This window comes from Eubalaena glacialis, chromosome 2, assembly GCF_028564815.1.
Source record: "Eubalaena glacialis isolate mEubGla1 chromosome 2, mEubGla1.1.hap2.+ XY, whole genome shotgun sequence".
In the NCBI taxonomy this organism is placed as follows: Eukaryota; Metazoa; Chordata; class Mammalia; order Artiodactyla; family Balaenidae; genus Eubalaena; species Eubalaena glacialis.
In genome coordinates, this window is record NC_083717.1 from 185,076,598 (window position 1) to 185,092,422 (window position 15,825).

At 44.3% G+C, this 15,825-nt stretch overlaps 1 protein-coding gene across 4 annotated transcripts in view; it reads right to left on the reverse strand.

Annotated features, from left to right (window-relative positions):
* Window positions 1–555: 555 nt before the first annotated feature.
* DDX24 (DEAD-box helicase 24) overlaps window positions 556–15,825 on the reverse strand; it is a 48,451-nt gene continuing 33,181 nt past the window's right edge. For 3 of the 4 annotated variants that reach the window (XM_061181198.1, XM_061181199.1, XM_061181200.1), the window contains 7 exons: window positions 10,602–11,162; window positions 9,367–9,520; window positions 8,592–9,107; window positions 6,503–6,578; window positions 4,133–4,321; window positions 2,607–2,736; window positions 556–1,107 (listed from right to left, as the gene is read on the reverse strand). In XM_061181198.1, coding sequence (XP_061037181.1) covers window positions 836–1,107; window positions 2,607–2,736; window positions 4,133–4,321; window positions 6,503–6,578; window positions 8,592–9,107; window positions 9,367–9,520; window positions 10,602–11,162 — 1,898 coding nt within the window. In that variant the 3' untranslated portion in view covers window positions 556–835. The remainder of the gene's footprint in view (window positions 1,108–2,606; window positions 2,737–4,132; window positions 4,322–6,502; window positions 6,579–8,591; window positions 9,108–9,366; window positions 9,521–10,601; window positions 11,163–15,825) is intronic. The other variant, XM_061181201.1, reaches the window with a different exon arrangement.

Sequence of the window (15,825 nt, forward strand, 5' to 3'; positions counted from 1 at the left end):
CTGGGTCTCAGGGGCCAGCAGTGCTCAGGGGCAGGAAAAGGCAAACAGGCCAAGGAAAAGCTTGGACAAAGGCTCAGGGCAAAAGGATGGGGGCGTGAGACCGCGGGCAGCAACCAGTTCCGTCACACAGAGGAAGGGAGCAGAGAGACGAGGCTGGAGAGACTGGCCAGGGCCGGATCCCAGGTGCCTCACAGCCGGACTCAGCAGACTGCTCCTGGCTTCCCCACACGTGGCTCTGTGATGTCACGGAAGCTGTGTTCTCTTGGAAGCCGAGGACGGCAATCTCTTCCCTGCCCACCTCCCAGCGAGGCTAAGACAAGACAGCAGCTGTGAGGTAGAGCTAAGGAGCTGCTAGGATTCTGCTGTGGAGAAAAACGGGAACACACGTTGGGGACCCAGGCAGAAATGACTTTACAGTGATCTGCGAAGCTCACCAGCCTCTCGCTCTATCCACACCGTGCAGCGGAGTGAGACGCACCCCGTGTGCATCCTGCAGCCAGAGGACTATGACGGTGTCCCCCATATCCTGGCTAAAAACTCAAGAAAATGCTCTGGTTCTGACCATTGTTTTTAATTGAGGAAATCAAGTTAACCATACAAGAAGCCTGTCAACACTGGAATGCAGAAATATATAAGCTGCTACATAGAATTCTTACTGTGAAACAACACAGATCTGCATGAGGTCTCTCCTGCTACGGGAGGTGGTGTGGGAGAGAGGGAGAGTTTTGTAACGGGGGCTGACAGTGGAGTGAAGTCAAAGGTGCGAAGGTTTTCCGTACAACCAGAGAACACAGACACAACGTGCGGTCACCAGCAGACGCCGACCGGGGGGCGGTTAGTTTGCACTTGTGCTTGGCTGCGGCTGTTCCTGCTGCCGCTCTTCTGGCTGCTTCTTTTTCTTCTTCTTCTGTTTGGAGAGGCAGCTCAGCGCGGACTCACCATTTCTTGGGGCGGACACGAGCTCGGGCAGCTTGCCAGACTGAGTGGGATACTTGGTTTTCAGGTCATCTTTAAACAACGGTTGGGAGAGTAAATGGCGCAGCTCCTTCTTCAGAACTTTCGTCTGCTTTTGCCGCCGACGCTCTTCTTGCTGGTCAGCTTTTCCTCCTTGAAACACAATTCAAAATAGATCATGTTTACTATGACTTGTAGGAGCATTCTGTGTCCCTTGATGGATAATACTTGTGATGAGAAATGTTTTGGGACTCTTGGGGAGGAAAGCTCTCTGCAGAAACTAGTGTTGGCTAACTTCCAACACGGTTTAGGAGAACCACTCAGGGCCACGCTGTCCTTTACTCCTCCAAAAAACCCTCTAAGACAGGAATTATCTTTATTTTACAGTTGAGGAAATCCAGGTCACTTGCCGAAGGTCACAGAGCTAGCTGTCAAATTGAGATTAGTACCCCAGTCTCCTGACCTGAAGATCACTTTTCTTCCTATGACCCACCCACTGGTTGCCTGGAATTTGGTGACTGGACGGCTACAAACCCCTCAGGAGACAGTGAAAGCCACCTATGCAGCCCAGCTCCCCTGCATCTCCCCGCCAGCGCTGTAACTGCACCTGCAGAGGCGGACACGGCCAGAGGGCTCCACGCCAGCCTGGCCTCAGGAAGGGAAGCCAGGGCCTCACATCACAGCCCTAGCCCCAAGCCTGAGCTACCAGGAGGACCACTGACTGTCATCGAGCCTAGTGATTTGGTTCCTGGCTTCCATGCTGAGCAGAGAGCAGTTAAGCCTGCCTCTGAATTTGTTGGCTTTGGCACCGAGATGCCAACTCCTCAGCTGAGCTGCCCACTTGTGGGGTGGAAAGAGCACTGGACCTAATTCTGGTGTTAGTTCTAGATGTGGTTCTACCACTTCTTAGAGTCAGGAGCTTTCCCAGAGCAAGGACCACACAGATTGATCCCTGAATCCTTAGTCTCTGGCCTAGGTTCGGAGCAGGGGCTCAGTCAACACCTGGTGCTGGAGCTGCTTCCCTGCACAAATCGCTTCTGTGAGCCTCTAGTTCCCAATGTAATAACAATTCCTGCTCTGTTTACATCATGAGACTGGAGAAGATCCAATGAGATGACGACAGAAGTGCTTTGTCAGCTTGGAAGACAGGTGACAATAAATAACTTAAAATGTACCCAATACTTTCTATTTGCCAGGCACTGTTATCAGCACTTTATACTCAGTAACTCAAGCCATCTTTGCAACCCCATGAGGTAGGTAGGTACTTTATGACCTGCGTTTTATAAATGAGGACAGCCTAGGTACAACAGAGAGGTTAAGTAACTTGACCCGGTCACATAGCTAGTTAAGGGATGAGGCAGCAGTCAAACACACGCAGTCTGGCCGCAGAACCGGCCCTGACATCACCGCACTCCACTGCCTCTCCACATGAGGGATGGAGCTATAGGCTCCAGACAAACGATGAGAGAAGGAGACAAAGGCTGAGGGCTTTAGGCTCATCTGAGATTAGGGCCTGTCACAAAGAAGGAAAAGGGGTCTTGCCGATTTTGATAGGACCCATGGTGGGGGGAGGCTCCAACAGGCAGAAGTTGAAGGGAAAAACGAAAGGCGGAAGCTGAGTGAACGCGTCCTCGAGCCCCTCAGCCCCTCACCCTTGTACATTTCTTCTTCCAGCTCAACCTCAAGGGCAGCCGCTGCCTGCTCAATCCAGGAGTTGTGCAGACAAGCCTGGAAGTTGCGGTACTCAGCTTTTTCAATCTGTCGAGCTACACGGATTCGCTCCTAGGGGAAGGGAACAGAAAGTATTCATCTGACAGAGGATTCAGGGCTCTGGGGAGAAAAGTCTCATTTCAGTTGTGTTTTTAAAAAAGCTCTTGAGATCAGTGTTCAGTGAGATGCACCTCAGCTCCCATCGAAATGCATTTGCTTTGGTTCCTGATGAAAGCGCAGAGGGCAACTGCTACTTGTGAGCGTGTCCACGTGAACCACCAGAGCCGGCTCGCCAAACCAGCTCCAACAGCCCCTCTCCTTGGCAGCCCACCTCGGTCAGACTCCCGACCTACACGTGTCAAAGGGAACTGTTTCCCCAGACACCGCAGCTGGCTTCCATAGCTGAGCTGAGACCTGGAGACACCCCGAGAGCCCTCAGTTAGGGCCCCGCTCTCACTCACAGGGACAACACAGAACTGGCACAGAACTGCCATCCCCCTCTTCCACACTGTCCTCTGCCAAAAACACTTCAGTTCTCCTTCTCCTGGGTTCTGGGTTCAGACCGCAGCGACAGGATACACCAGGAAGATGGGAAAGATCTTGTGATGTGGGGGAAAAGAGCCACGGGAAGCCGGGTGGCTCCTAATCCTCTCTGCATTCTCCACCGTTCCATCTCATCTCCCACCGTATTTCCCCACACAGCTAACATTCCTTTCGAGCCAGAGGAGCCAACAGAACTTGAACCATTCTTTGCTTTTTGCTCCCCCAATTCCTGGAATTCCATCCCTTCTTCACCTCTTCACATCTCTGCCTGCAGGAGGCTTGGAGGAAACGAAATCTCCTACCAATGTTACCATATACCCACCAGTCCACAGAGCTCCATTTGTACCTGAACTTCAGCCTGGACCCAACCTGCCTCACCAGCCAGTGGATTTCTATGGACGAGAACCCACCCTGTTTTGGTGCCTGACACGCTGCAGCCCATAATAAGCAGCACCCACTCAGTGAATGTTTATTGAGTTAAAAATAAAACCCCGAAGGTAGGAATTACAGGCATCTGCTTCAGGGATGTGACACACCTTTAGCTTCTGCCTCAGCAAGACACACTGACCTCACTCCCTACAACCACCCATCCAACGGCATGTCCAGACAGCCATGCTCACCGCCCTTGTCCATGGGGGGCGGGGTGGGGGGGGTGATGGTGGAGGTTTCAGGGGCAGAGTGAAGGAAGGGTTCATGAAGAAAACTCACACTCTGGCCACTCACCCTATCCTCCCTTCTGCCAGACACGGTGCCCCCCCACCCATTTCTTATTATTTTTTTTTTTTTTTACAAATCTCCCTGCTTAGCTATTGGCAGAACTACTAATTAGTTTCCAAGGGTGGTACTGCAAGAATCTCACAGCAAAGTGACGGAGCAGCACAATCCCTCCCCTCATTAGCACTGGGCTTCTAACTTTTCTTTTTACCTTGACTGCATCCATGTACTTTGTCTGCACAGGGAACAGTGGGATGTCCTCATCTTTCTTAAGGGTTCTGTAGATCTTCTTAAAGTTGATCACGTCCTCCGGCCCAACCAGCATCAGGCTGAGGCCTTCACTGGTGGCACGAGCAGTTCGACCGCTTCGGTGGACATAAATCTCCGAGGTACGAGGGACCTGCCAAGGAGGAACTGGGAGGTCATCGTGGCTGTCACCAAGCACTGCTCTTCCCCTCAAGGCCAACAACCCAAGGCTGGACCCTCCTCCCTCTCAGCCAGGCAGCTAGAAACCTCTCCAGCACTGTGGACAGATCCAGCCCTTCTCCCTAAGTCCCACATCCAAACTGTCCCCAGGTTTAGCCCATTCACTGTGCAGGCTCTGCCCTCCCATGCCCCCTGCCCTGGTTCAGGTCCTCATGACCACTCAACTGGACAACGGCAGTCGCTTCTTATTTGGTCTCCAGTCCTGCCACCGCCCCCCCTGACCCAACCCAAAGCTGCCAGTGTCATCTTCCTGAGTCAAAGCTCTGACCATAATAACCCCTCTACCTAAAGAAACTCTTAATGGTTCTTCATTAACTCTGCATGGATGACTGATGATGGTCATCATAACCAACATTTATTAAATAATTACAATGTGCCAGGCAATTCTAAGCACTCTGCATGTATTACTACCCCATTTATCCCTCAACAATAATAACATGAAATAGATGCTTTCACGATTATCCATATTATAGACCGGGAAACTGAAACACACAGATGTTAAGCAATTTCCCCTACGTTACCCAACTAAATGGTGGAGCCAGGATTCGAAATGAAGCAGTCCAGCTCCAAAGACCATGCTAACGCCTGGGCTATGCTGCCTCTACTCCAATCAAAACTGGATATATTATCCACACATAATGTGGCATGGGAGCTGACAACCCCTCCCTTCCCAGGCCCACAGCACACACCACTAATCAAGAACAGTCTTCTCCACTGAGCCCCAGTAAGGCTCCGTATCTTTTCCAATGCAGTGCTCCAAGCACGATCATCAGTGGTTCATAATGGTGCTGGAAATCGTGCCATTCTTCACTTTCCTCTTCTAACATACACCCCCTTCTTCTCACTCCCTGTCAGCTGCCCACTTCCACATGTTTTCTCCTTCTCCTCCTTCCTTCTCTACCTCTACATGCCCAAATCCTCTCCATCCTTAAATGCCAAGCACCTTTTAGAAGGCACTTTCCAACCTCCTAACCTCCCAAACTAGCAGTTATCTCTCTCTCCGATTTTATTTAGCAACTTTCTGATATCTTCTGCCTTAAATTATGGGTATGGTCATCTCACGTCCTCTGGTGGATGTGATACTTCTTAGGGGCTAGAACGGTATTTTGTTCATCTGGATATTTCCTAGAGACTGACCCAGACTCTTTCCCAAAAAGAGGAAGAATAAAGATTTGCTAAACTGAATTGGCACCCTCAAAGATGGTTAAAAGCATGAAGGATTTAAAGGGGAAATAATCTTGCCAAAATAGCTCCCATTTATTAAGTACTTACACTCGCTAGGCGATCCGTCAGCATTAGCTCATTTAATTCAGTGATAACCCTATGGCGTAGGTAGCGTTATTACTCCCAATTTACAAACGATGACATTGAAACCAAAGATACTAAGTAACATGCCGAAAGCTAACCCACTAAGCAGCAGCCAAGAAGCATTCAAACGCTCGAAGTGTGGTCCCAGAGCCCATATGCCTAACCACCACTCTATGCTAATCTTTACCAGGTACATGCGCTGATATTAATGTCAGTATCAACAGCAGCTAACATTTAGGAAGTGCCACCTGGCTTTCTAAACTCCTCACACATAATAACTTATTTCACCTTAATAAGAACTTAAGAAATCGATACTGTAATAACTGCCATTTAACCAATGAAAAAACTGAGGCACAAAGACACTAAATAACTTGCTCAAGGTTACACAGCTGGGATTTAAGCCCAGGCAGGACTTAATTACCACACTCTTTTATTTCTCTACAAGCAGGGTAATCATTTTACATGCTAAACTTATTATGCCCATTTCATGGAAGAAACTAAGACTCTAACCTGCCAATATTAAGTAGCCTGCCCAAGTCAAAAAGAAAGGGGCTATCTGATATTTGACATCAGACAGTGTCAAGAGGTTTTGGAGAACAACTCTCACCACAGTGTTCCAAAAGTGGCAGCAGCCGGTTGGTCACTAGATGCTCGTGGTATTCTCTGTTGCATGAGGCCTTGGGACCAACAACTCCTCCTCCCTCCCCTTCCTCCCTCCCTCAACCCTTGCTTTAAAAATTCCCCACTCAATGTTGGGAGATGCCTACAAATTCCCTGATGCCCCTACCTGGTAATGGATGACATGCTGGACTTTAGGAATATCCAGGCCCCGAGCTGCCACATCTGTCGCCAGGAGAACACAACTGTGGTGGAGAGAGAAAGCTCATTAATAATAACTAACGGCTATCATTAATCAAATTCTTACCACTGAGTACTCTAAACACGACAATCCTTACAAACACTCTACGAGACAATACTATTACATATCTCCCTTTGACAGATAAAGAAGCTGAGGCTCAGAGAGATTAACTTCCCAAGGTATATATATGGCTATTCAGTTGTGGAGCCAGGATCCAAACCTGGGTTTCACTGGCCGCAATCGACAAGCCACACTCTGCAATAATAAAGACTACCTCAAGTGCATTAAATGGGGCCATACTCTAGGTCGGTGACCTCATCTCCTATCACCCTCCCACTTAATTCCCTCCAGTCACACAGGCGTCCTTGCTCTCCTCGCTCTTCCTCAAACATGCCAAACCTGCTCTTGCCTCCCAGCCTGTGCACTTAGTGCACCTTAGGCCATAAAGGTCTTCCTCAGATATTCACATTTCCTTACTTTCTTCCACTCTCTGCTCAAATCTCACCTTATGAGAAAAGCCTCCCAGACCACACACCCCCAGTCTGCACAACTCCCTATACAACTTTACTTCTTAGCACTTAGCACCACTTGACGAACTGCATACTTACTTTTCAGTTTATTACTTCCCTCCCCTGGGATGTAAACTCCATGAGAGCAGGGACTTTGCACTACTCACTATACTATTACCAGCCCCTAGAACAGTGCCAGGTTCACAGCAAGCACTCAATAATATGTACTGGGTGATGTTTCTTAATATATGTGTAGTTTGAGGGGAGTCAAAAGCACCTGAGCTATGTCTTAAAAACTTAAGATTTTAGGCCCTTCAGGGTCCCCACTTCCTGTATCTCTGAGATAGGGCTGCGGAATATGATGCAAACTAAAGTTTATAAAATATTAAACCACCGCTCTAAGTCAAGGTCAGCAAACTTTTTCTGTAAAGGGCCAGAGAGTAAACTATTTTTGCCTTCGTGGGTGATGTCTGTTGAAACTACTCAACTCTGCCATTATAGCACAAAAACTGCTATAGACAATACATAAATAGGCCTCGCTGTGTTCCAATAAAACTTTACTTATAAAAACAGGCAACAAGCCAGATCTGGCCCATGGGCTATAGTTTGCCAACTCCTGATCCAATGAACCACTAACTCTACTTACTAACATTCAGAGGGAACTGAACCACTTGTTCTTGAAACTAATCTGTAACCGGTAACCTGACAAAACAATGTGGGCAGAAGCCAATTTAAAGCCCAGCTTCCCAGGCCCTCATTTTGACAATCTGCCCCGTGCTGCCTGCCTGACCATCAGTCTGGCCCAAAAACAGATGGACACGACAGCGTGAGCTCCGCAGTCTTGACAGGCTGGTCTGAGGCCCAGCTCTACCACTTCCAAGCTGAGAAACCTTGGGCAAGCTTATGTGCTTCTCTAAACCTTACTTTTTTTAATCTATAAAATAAGAATAATGACAAGTGGTAAGTATTAAAGCTAACATTTAGCAAGCTCATACCATGTGCCAAGCACTGTTCCGAACACTTCAAATGCATAAATTCACTTACTCCTCCGAGCAACCCTCTGCCATAACTTCTATTATTATAATGATTATGAGAAAACTGAAACACAAAGTAATCTGACCAGCTAGAAGTGACACAGCCAGGATTTGATCTCAAGCAGTCCGCTTCCAGTCTGTGCTCTTAACCATGACTCTATTCTTCTTCTCAAGGATGTTACAAGTGAATGAATCTAATAATGTATCTAAAATGCAAGCACAATACTTAATCTATTGTTAAGTATTCAATAAAAATAGGTATTATTGTCACCATTACTCATTATTAAAGAAGTTTCTGTTGGGCATTACCAGCAACCAAATGTACTAGATGAGAGTGAGCCTGCCTCACGCTGTGCAAAAAAAAAAAAAAAAAAAGGCTACCTTCTACTGATAAGGCTCCCATGAGAGAAGGTAGCTTCCCACCATCCTGGCGACCTAGACCCAATGGCTAATCTGTGGACAGGCCTGACTTACTCCTCCAGATGGGCAAACTGCTCCAGGTTTCTGAGCCTCTGCTTCTGGTGCATGCAGGCATGTAGGGTCAGTGGCATGATATCCAGGACTTTGAGGAGCCCAGAGAGGCGTTTGATGCAGGAGATACTGTTGGCAAACACTAAGGTGCGGCCTGGATACTGCATCAGGAAGTAGTACAGATATAAGTCTTTCTCATCAGTCTCACAATGGATCTTGGTCTCTGTCAGTGTCTCTACTGTGGCCTCCTTTCTTGTAAGGTCGATGACCTTGGGCTTGCCCCTCATGCCAATCTTCTGCATGAGGAGGTCAAGTTTGGCAGTTTTGTCGATTTTCTTAGCGTGCTTCTTGTGAAGGATTCGAGCAGGAGCTTGATGTACCAGGGTCAGCGTGGCCGAAAAAACAAGTGTCTGTCTCTTTGGGTTGTACTGGGAATCACTGAGCATCTCTAGCAGCTTTGAGAGCTCAGCAAAGTGGCCTTTCTCAACCATGCGGTCAGCCTCATCGACCACCAGGCACCTACGGATCCAGACAGACCCACATCACCTGGTTAGCAGCAGGTAAGAGGAGTCATCCACAGCATACTCTACCACCTCACCACCCCCAGGGCCCTCAACCAATCTCCCTCACACATGCTCAGTTTTCTAAAGGCCCAAGTCTGGCTAGTACCACACCATGGCACTTTGTAACAGGGAGAAGGCACTGCACACTGTACCATGTCACCTCAGGTCCGCTTCAGAACAGGGGGTGCGGGAAAGGGGGAGGTACTGTTTCTCACCTGAGCTGCCGAAGGTTGCTCAAATGAGGGTGCTTTTCTTTAACTAGCTCCCACAGCCGGCCTGGAGTGGCAATCACAATCTCAGGCTGACGGTTCAGCATCCTCTGCTGTTTCTGTGTGGACATTCCACCAACCAAAATAGCAGTTTTAATGCCTATGGTACACAAAACAAAAGGGACACTGTTATTCAGACTGATTGCTCATTTCTTCCAACGCTGACACAGGCGCCCCCAGATTAGTAAAGGCTGCCAGTCACCAGCACAGCTCCCCTCTCCAGGGGGGTGCTAAGAGCTGGCTTGCCCTGTTGATGCCATTGCTAGAGGGCTTACCAGGTCTTCTATGATCTAGGCCCTGACTATTTCCCCAACCTCATTTTTTTCTACTCTTTCCCCTCCAACCACACCAGTAGGGCTGGATTTGAACCCACGCATGGTGACATCCAAAGCTCTGGAAAAAATGAGCAGTGGTGCACCACAGTGCTGGGAAAGATGTAACTTGTAGCTGTGACACACCTCCCCTAGGAGTTCCTGCCCATGCCCCTCAATTAAAATTAAACTGAATCTCCTCTGATGGCTAGTGTTCTCTTCTCCTCTCTAGTGGAGGACTTCGTAAGGTAGCCAGTATGGAAGGAACACAAAGGATCATGCAAGCAAAGTGCTTAGTAAAGTGCCTTGTAATACACAGTCAGAGCTTGATAAGTAACTGCTCCTTTTACTATAAAATTGAAACCCCGACTCTGCAGCCTTTCCCAAAGAATTCCCTGAAAAAGTTAAGTTCTAATGCCCTAAGGCAGGAGTCAGCAAACTTTTCCAACAGTAAACATTTTTGGCCCCGTGGGCTAAATGGTCTCTGTACAATTACTACCTCTATTCCACTCTGCACGGTAATGCAAAAGTGACCACAGACATATGTAAGTAAGTGGGTGTGGCAGCACTTTATTTACCAAAAAAAAAAAAAAAAAAAAAAAAACCCAAACAGTGGTTTGCCAAATGCTGCCCCAAGTATCTACTGTATCCAGTAAGTTAACTAATTTCCTATGCAGCTAGAATAGCATTAGCTATGTGTTATCCTTGGGAGAATAAAGAATCTGTCACTCAAACAGTTTTCTGTCGGGATTAATTCTCTGGCAGAAGAGAAAGGTTCCCTCTAGAGGGCGGGCACAGCTGATTCACCTCTGCCACCCCAGCTAATGGAATCCTTTCAGGCAACATTTATTAAATGGAATTAAACCTCACCTGTAAACTTGGCCACAGCATCAATGTGTTGTTTGACTTGAACGGCTAGCTCTCGAGTGGGAGTCAGAACCAGTCCAAGCAGAGGACGCCTTGGATGTGCAATTTTGCCACCCAATTCTTGTTTTAACTTTCTAGTCTGCTCTTCATCAAGCTTTTCCTCCTTGTTTTCATCCTGTTTGGGAATGGGCGTCTCCCTGATCAGGGAAGAAGGTCCTTCACCGGCATCATCATCATCATCATCATCATCATCATCATCACAGGAGGGCAGCACCTGGTTTGAGACTGTAGCTCCAATCTTGGCTCTTGCCTGGCTGGGTGGTGCTCTAGCCTTCGCTCCAGCGTCACTGGGCAGTGCTTCACCCTCAATTCCAATCTCAGCAGGCAAAGCTCCAGACTCAGTTCCAGCCCTGCCTGGTGATCCTGTCTCAACTCCAGCCTCATTACTGGTCTTCCCAAGTGGTGCTCCTGTGTTACTTAGAGCTGGGATAGGCTTCTTCTTCACCTGCCACTGCAGCACTGCATGAATCATTGGAATGGCAAAGGCAAGAGTTTTCCCACTTCCTTAGAAGCAGAACAAAAAACAAACAAAAACAGTGTCAATCAACAGATGTACATACTTTTGCCTGAGGTTCTATCCTTTACACGGACTAAGGGACCCTGACATAGCCAAGTGCCACCCTGACCAATCCAAAGCTCCTTCTACCCTACACAGGTACGGTACCCCTACAGCTCTGCAACCAGAGGGCACCTGTAATTAGGAGTCTGAGGAAAAGTCTGACAGACTGGCATTGCGGGCTGAGGTCACCAATAAACTACAGACAAATGTCCAAACAATGAAACCCTAAAGGGATCGGCAAGTTTTCTCTGTGTGTGTGTGTGTGTGTGTGTGTGTTTGTTGCTGTTGTGAAGGAACACAAAATTGAAGGGTAAGGAATGAAAATCTGTATAATACTTTCCCAAAACCTTTCTCTGGTGGGGAAGGAGGGAGTAAAAGAAAATTTTCTTAGTTTTCGAGAAAACTTTAAAACTTCTGTCTATGCTTGAACATTTTCAAACTAGCCTTTGAATGTATATGGAGCCCAAGTATTCACACCATCTGTGTGGACAAAAACAAACAAACAAAACAAAACACTTCAAGCTGAGAATTTAAAGTGGTTCCAAAATTAAAATGCCCCAAGCAGAAGCAAATAAGTGATCTCTTTATGAAGAAACTTTTATCACAAAACTCAAAGAACTCAGAGATAATTTTCAGTGGAAAATGAGCATCTCTCAGGAATGAGGTACTATAAGCAAGAACTATAACAACAACAAAAAAGAAAGCAAAAACAAACTCATAAAACTTCAGATAAGAAAAACAGCACTTTTCATCAGAAACAACAAATGCTACAAAACAGTGCAATGACATCTTTATCTGAAGACCTGGGGAAAAAAATCTGACAATCTACAACTCTACACTTAGCAAAAATCTCTTTCAAAACAAAATGCAAACTAAAGACTTTTGTAGGTATACAAAAGCTGAAAGAATTTATCATCAGCAGACCTGGTATACAAGAAATATTAAAGGAAGTCTTTCATGTAGAACAAAAGATGATATTCGCTGAAAATCTGGATCAACACGAAGGAGTGAAGAGCACCAGAAACGGTGACATGGATAAATATAAAAAATGTCTTTTTCTTACTAAAACTTCTTTAAAAAATAATGGACTATTTAAAGCAAAAATAATAAAAATGTGTTTGGAGATTTCTAACACATAAAGTATAAAACAAAAAGCACAAAGCAAAGAAAAAATGGAAATATACTCTTGTAACGTTCTTGTACTATATGTAAAGTAGTATATTATCACTTGAAGGTAGAGTATGATACACTAAAGACATCATCTGTGAACCCAAAAGCAACCTCCAAAAGGACATAACAAAAAGTTATAGCTAATAAGACAATAAAAAAGATTAAATGGTATCACAAATATTCAATCCAAAAGAAGGTAGAAGAGGAACAAAGGAATAAAGAATAGCTGGGAAAAATAGAAAACAAATAGCAAAAGAGATTAAAACCCGACCATTATCAATAATCACATGAAATGTAAATGACCTCAACACAATTAAAAGACAGATAGTTGGATTAAACAGCAAGACCCAATTGTATGCTGCCTATAAGAAACTCGCTTTGAATATAAAGATATAAATGGGACAAAAGTACAAGTATGGAAAAAGATACACCATGCTAACATTAATCAAAATAAAGCTGGAAAAGCTACATTAATAACCTGGCAAAGGAGGCTTTAGAACACAGAATACTTCAGGGAAAAAGAGGGCCAATTCATAATGAAAAAAGTGAATTCATTTAGAGGATACAATAGTCCTAAACATTTATGCATCTAATAACAGGGTTTCAACATTCACAAAACAAAAACTAACTGAACTGCAAGTAGAAAACTATCACTCAAGAAAAAATAAAAATATTTCTAATATGGTAAAGTAATTAAGTTCAAAGTTAAAAACCATCCTATACAGAAAAGTGCAAGCACAGATGAATTCTACCAAATATTTAAGGAAGAAAAATGCCAATTCTATACACACTCAGAAAATTGAAGGGAATACTTCAACTCACTCTGAGGCCTGCATTACTCTGATTCCAAAACCAGTCAAAGACATTACAAGAACACAAAACTACAAACCAATATCCCATTAACAGAATGCAAAAATCATCAACAAAATTTTAGCAAATCAAATCCAACAATGTACAAATAATACACTGCGACTAAGTTCAGTTTATCACTATTATCAACAAACTGAAAATGAAAAAAGCATATATCTCAATATACGCAGAAAAGGCGTTTAAAAAAATACAGTAACCATTCCTGATAAAAATCTTTTTGCAAACTAGAAACAGAAGAGAATTTTCTCAACCTGACAGAGGACAAATAGGAAAAAACCTACTGCTAACATCACACTTAATGATGAAACACTGAATATCTTTCCCCAAAGATCACGAACGAAGCAATGATACCCACTATACCACTTCAATTCCAATTGTACTGGAGTTTTAGCCAGTGCAATACATAAGACAAAAATAAACAAAAGGCACCCAGACTGGATGAATAATCATCTTTGAAGAAAATCCTATATAATCCTCAAGAAACCAGTTGATGGTACCAAGTTGCAGGATACAAGATCAATATACAAATATGCAGATTTCTATTTATTAGCATCAGAAATAGGAAATCTTAAATTACCATTTACAAAAGCATCGAAAATATGAAATACTTAAGGATAAATCTAATAGATGTGCATACACTGAAAACTACAAGGCGCTGCTAAGAAAAACTGAAGACCTAAAAAAAATGGAGAGCTATACCACATTCATGGACTGGAAGATTCTATATTGTCCAGATGTCATGTCCTCAGTTGGCTCTATAACCAATGCAATCCCAATCCGAATACCAGCTGACTTTTTTGTAGAAATTGAAAAACTGACTTTAAAATTCACCTTGAAATGCCAAGGGCCTAGAATAGCCAAAATAACTTTTAAAAAGACAAAACTGGAGAACTTAAACTACCTGATTTTAAGACTTATTCTAAAGCTACTGTATCCAACATAGTGAGGTACTGCGAAAACAGTAAAGACAGACAAATAGATCAATGGCAAAGAAAAGACTCCAGAAATAGACCCACACCTATATGGTCACTGATTTTCAAAAAAGATGCAAAGGCAATTCAGTGGAGAAAGAGTAGTTTTTCAACAAAAGGTGCTGGAATAATTAGATAGCCACATGCAAAACAAAACCAAACCTTTGATCTGTATTTCTCCCCATAAAAGTTAACACAGAAAGGATCAGACTGAAACACAGAACCTAAAACTAGTAACACTTCTACAAGAAAATATAGGAGAAAATCTTTGTGATCTTGTTAGGCAAAGGATTCTTAGGTAAGCACATCTGTAAAAGAAAAAGTGATCATTTAAACTTCATCAAAATAAATAGCTCCTGCTCTTCGAAAGACACTGTAAGGAGAATGAAGAAATAAGCCACAGACTGGGAGAAAAAAATGCCCATCACATATCTGATAAAGGAAGTGTATCTAGAATATATTATGAATTCAATAATAGGAAAACCACAACCCAATTAAAACATGGGCAAAAGAACTAAACAGACACCACCAAAGAAGATAATATGGATACAATTAGGCACTCGAAAAGATGCTGCTCAAGGAGTCACTAGGGAAATACCAATGAAAGCCACAAGGAAATATCACTAAAAATTTTAAAGTCTAAATCAAATTAAAGACTGACCACACCAAGTACTGGCAAGGACATGGACCAATCTGAACTCTCATAACCTGGTGATTACGTAAAATGGTACAATCACTTTGGAAAACTCCTAAAAAGTTACATTTACCATAAGACCTAGCCATTCCACACCTAGGTATTTACCCAACAGAAATCAAAGCATATACCCATACAAAGACTGATACACCAATATTTATGACAGTTTTACTTGTAAATGCCCACAACTAGGAAGAACAGAACTATATCCATCAATAGATAGATAAACAAACTGCACTCTATCCATACAGTGGAATACTACTCATCAATAAAAAGAAACGAACCATTGCTATTTGCAGTAACATGGCTGAATCTCAAAGTATGCTGAGTTAAAGATCAGACACTTTCCCTCCCCAAAATACATATTGTATGATTCCATTTTAAAATTCTGGAAAATGCAAACTAATTGATAGCAATAGAAAGACTATCAGAGGTTACCTGGGGATGAACAAGGAGGGGAGCCTAGGTAGGGAAGGAGGGATTATTAAGGGGCCCAAACATCTTTTGGGGGTGATGGATATATTCATTATCTGCATTGGCAGCAGTTTGCCCACAGCCCCAAAAGTCTTTGAAACTTGGACCTGTGGATTCACAGCATTCCATAGAAATAGCCTGATAGGAGCTGTGGTATAAATCCAAATGTCAATCTCTAGCCACAGTGGCTCTCATCTCTCCTCTGCCTTCCGGAAACAGACTTCCAGGCCTCTCTGCACATATCAAAGTAGTGTAGCCGAATGCTTAACAGCACATAGACCTAGTCTAGAACTATTCAAGCACTACCACTTTTCAGTGGGGCAGTTTTAGGGACACTGTCTACCCTCTGTGAGGCCGAGTTTCCTCTTCAGTAAGATGGGAATAATAACGGAACCTACCTCAGGGTAGTTTTGAGAAACTGAGTTCATG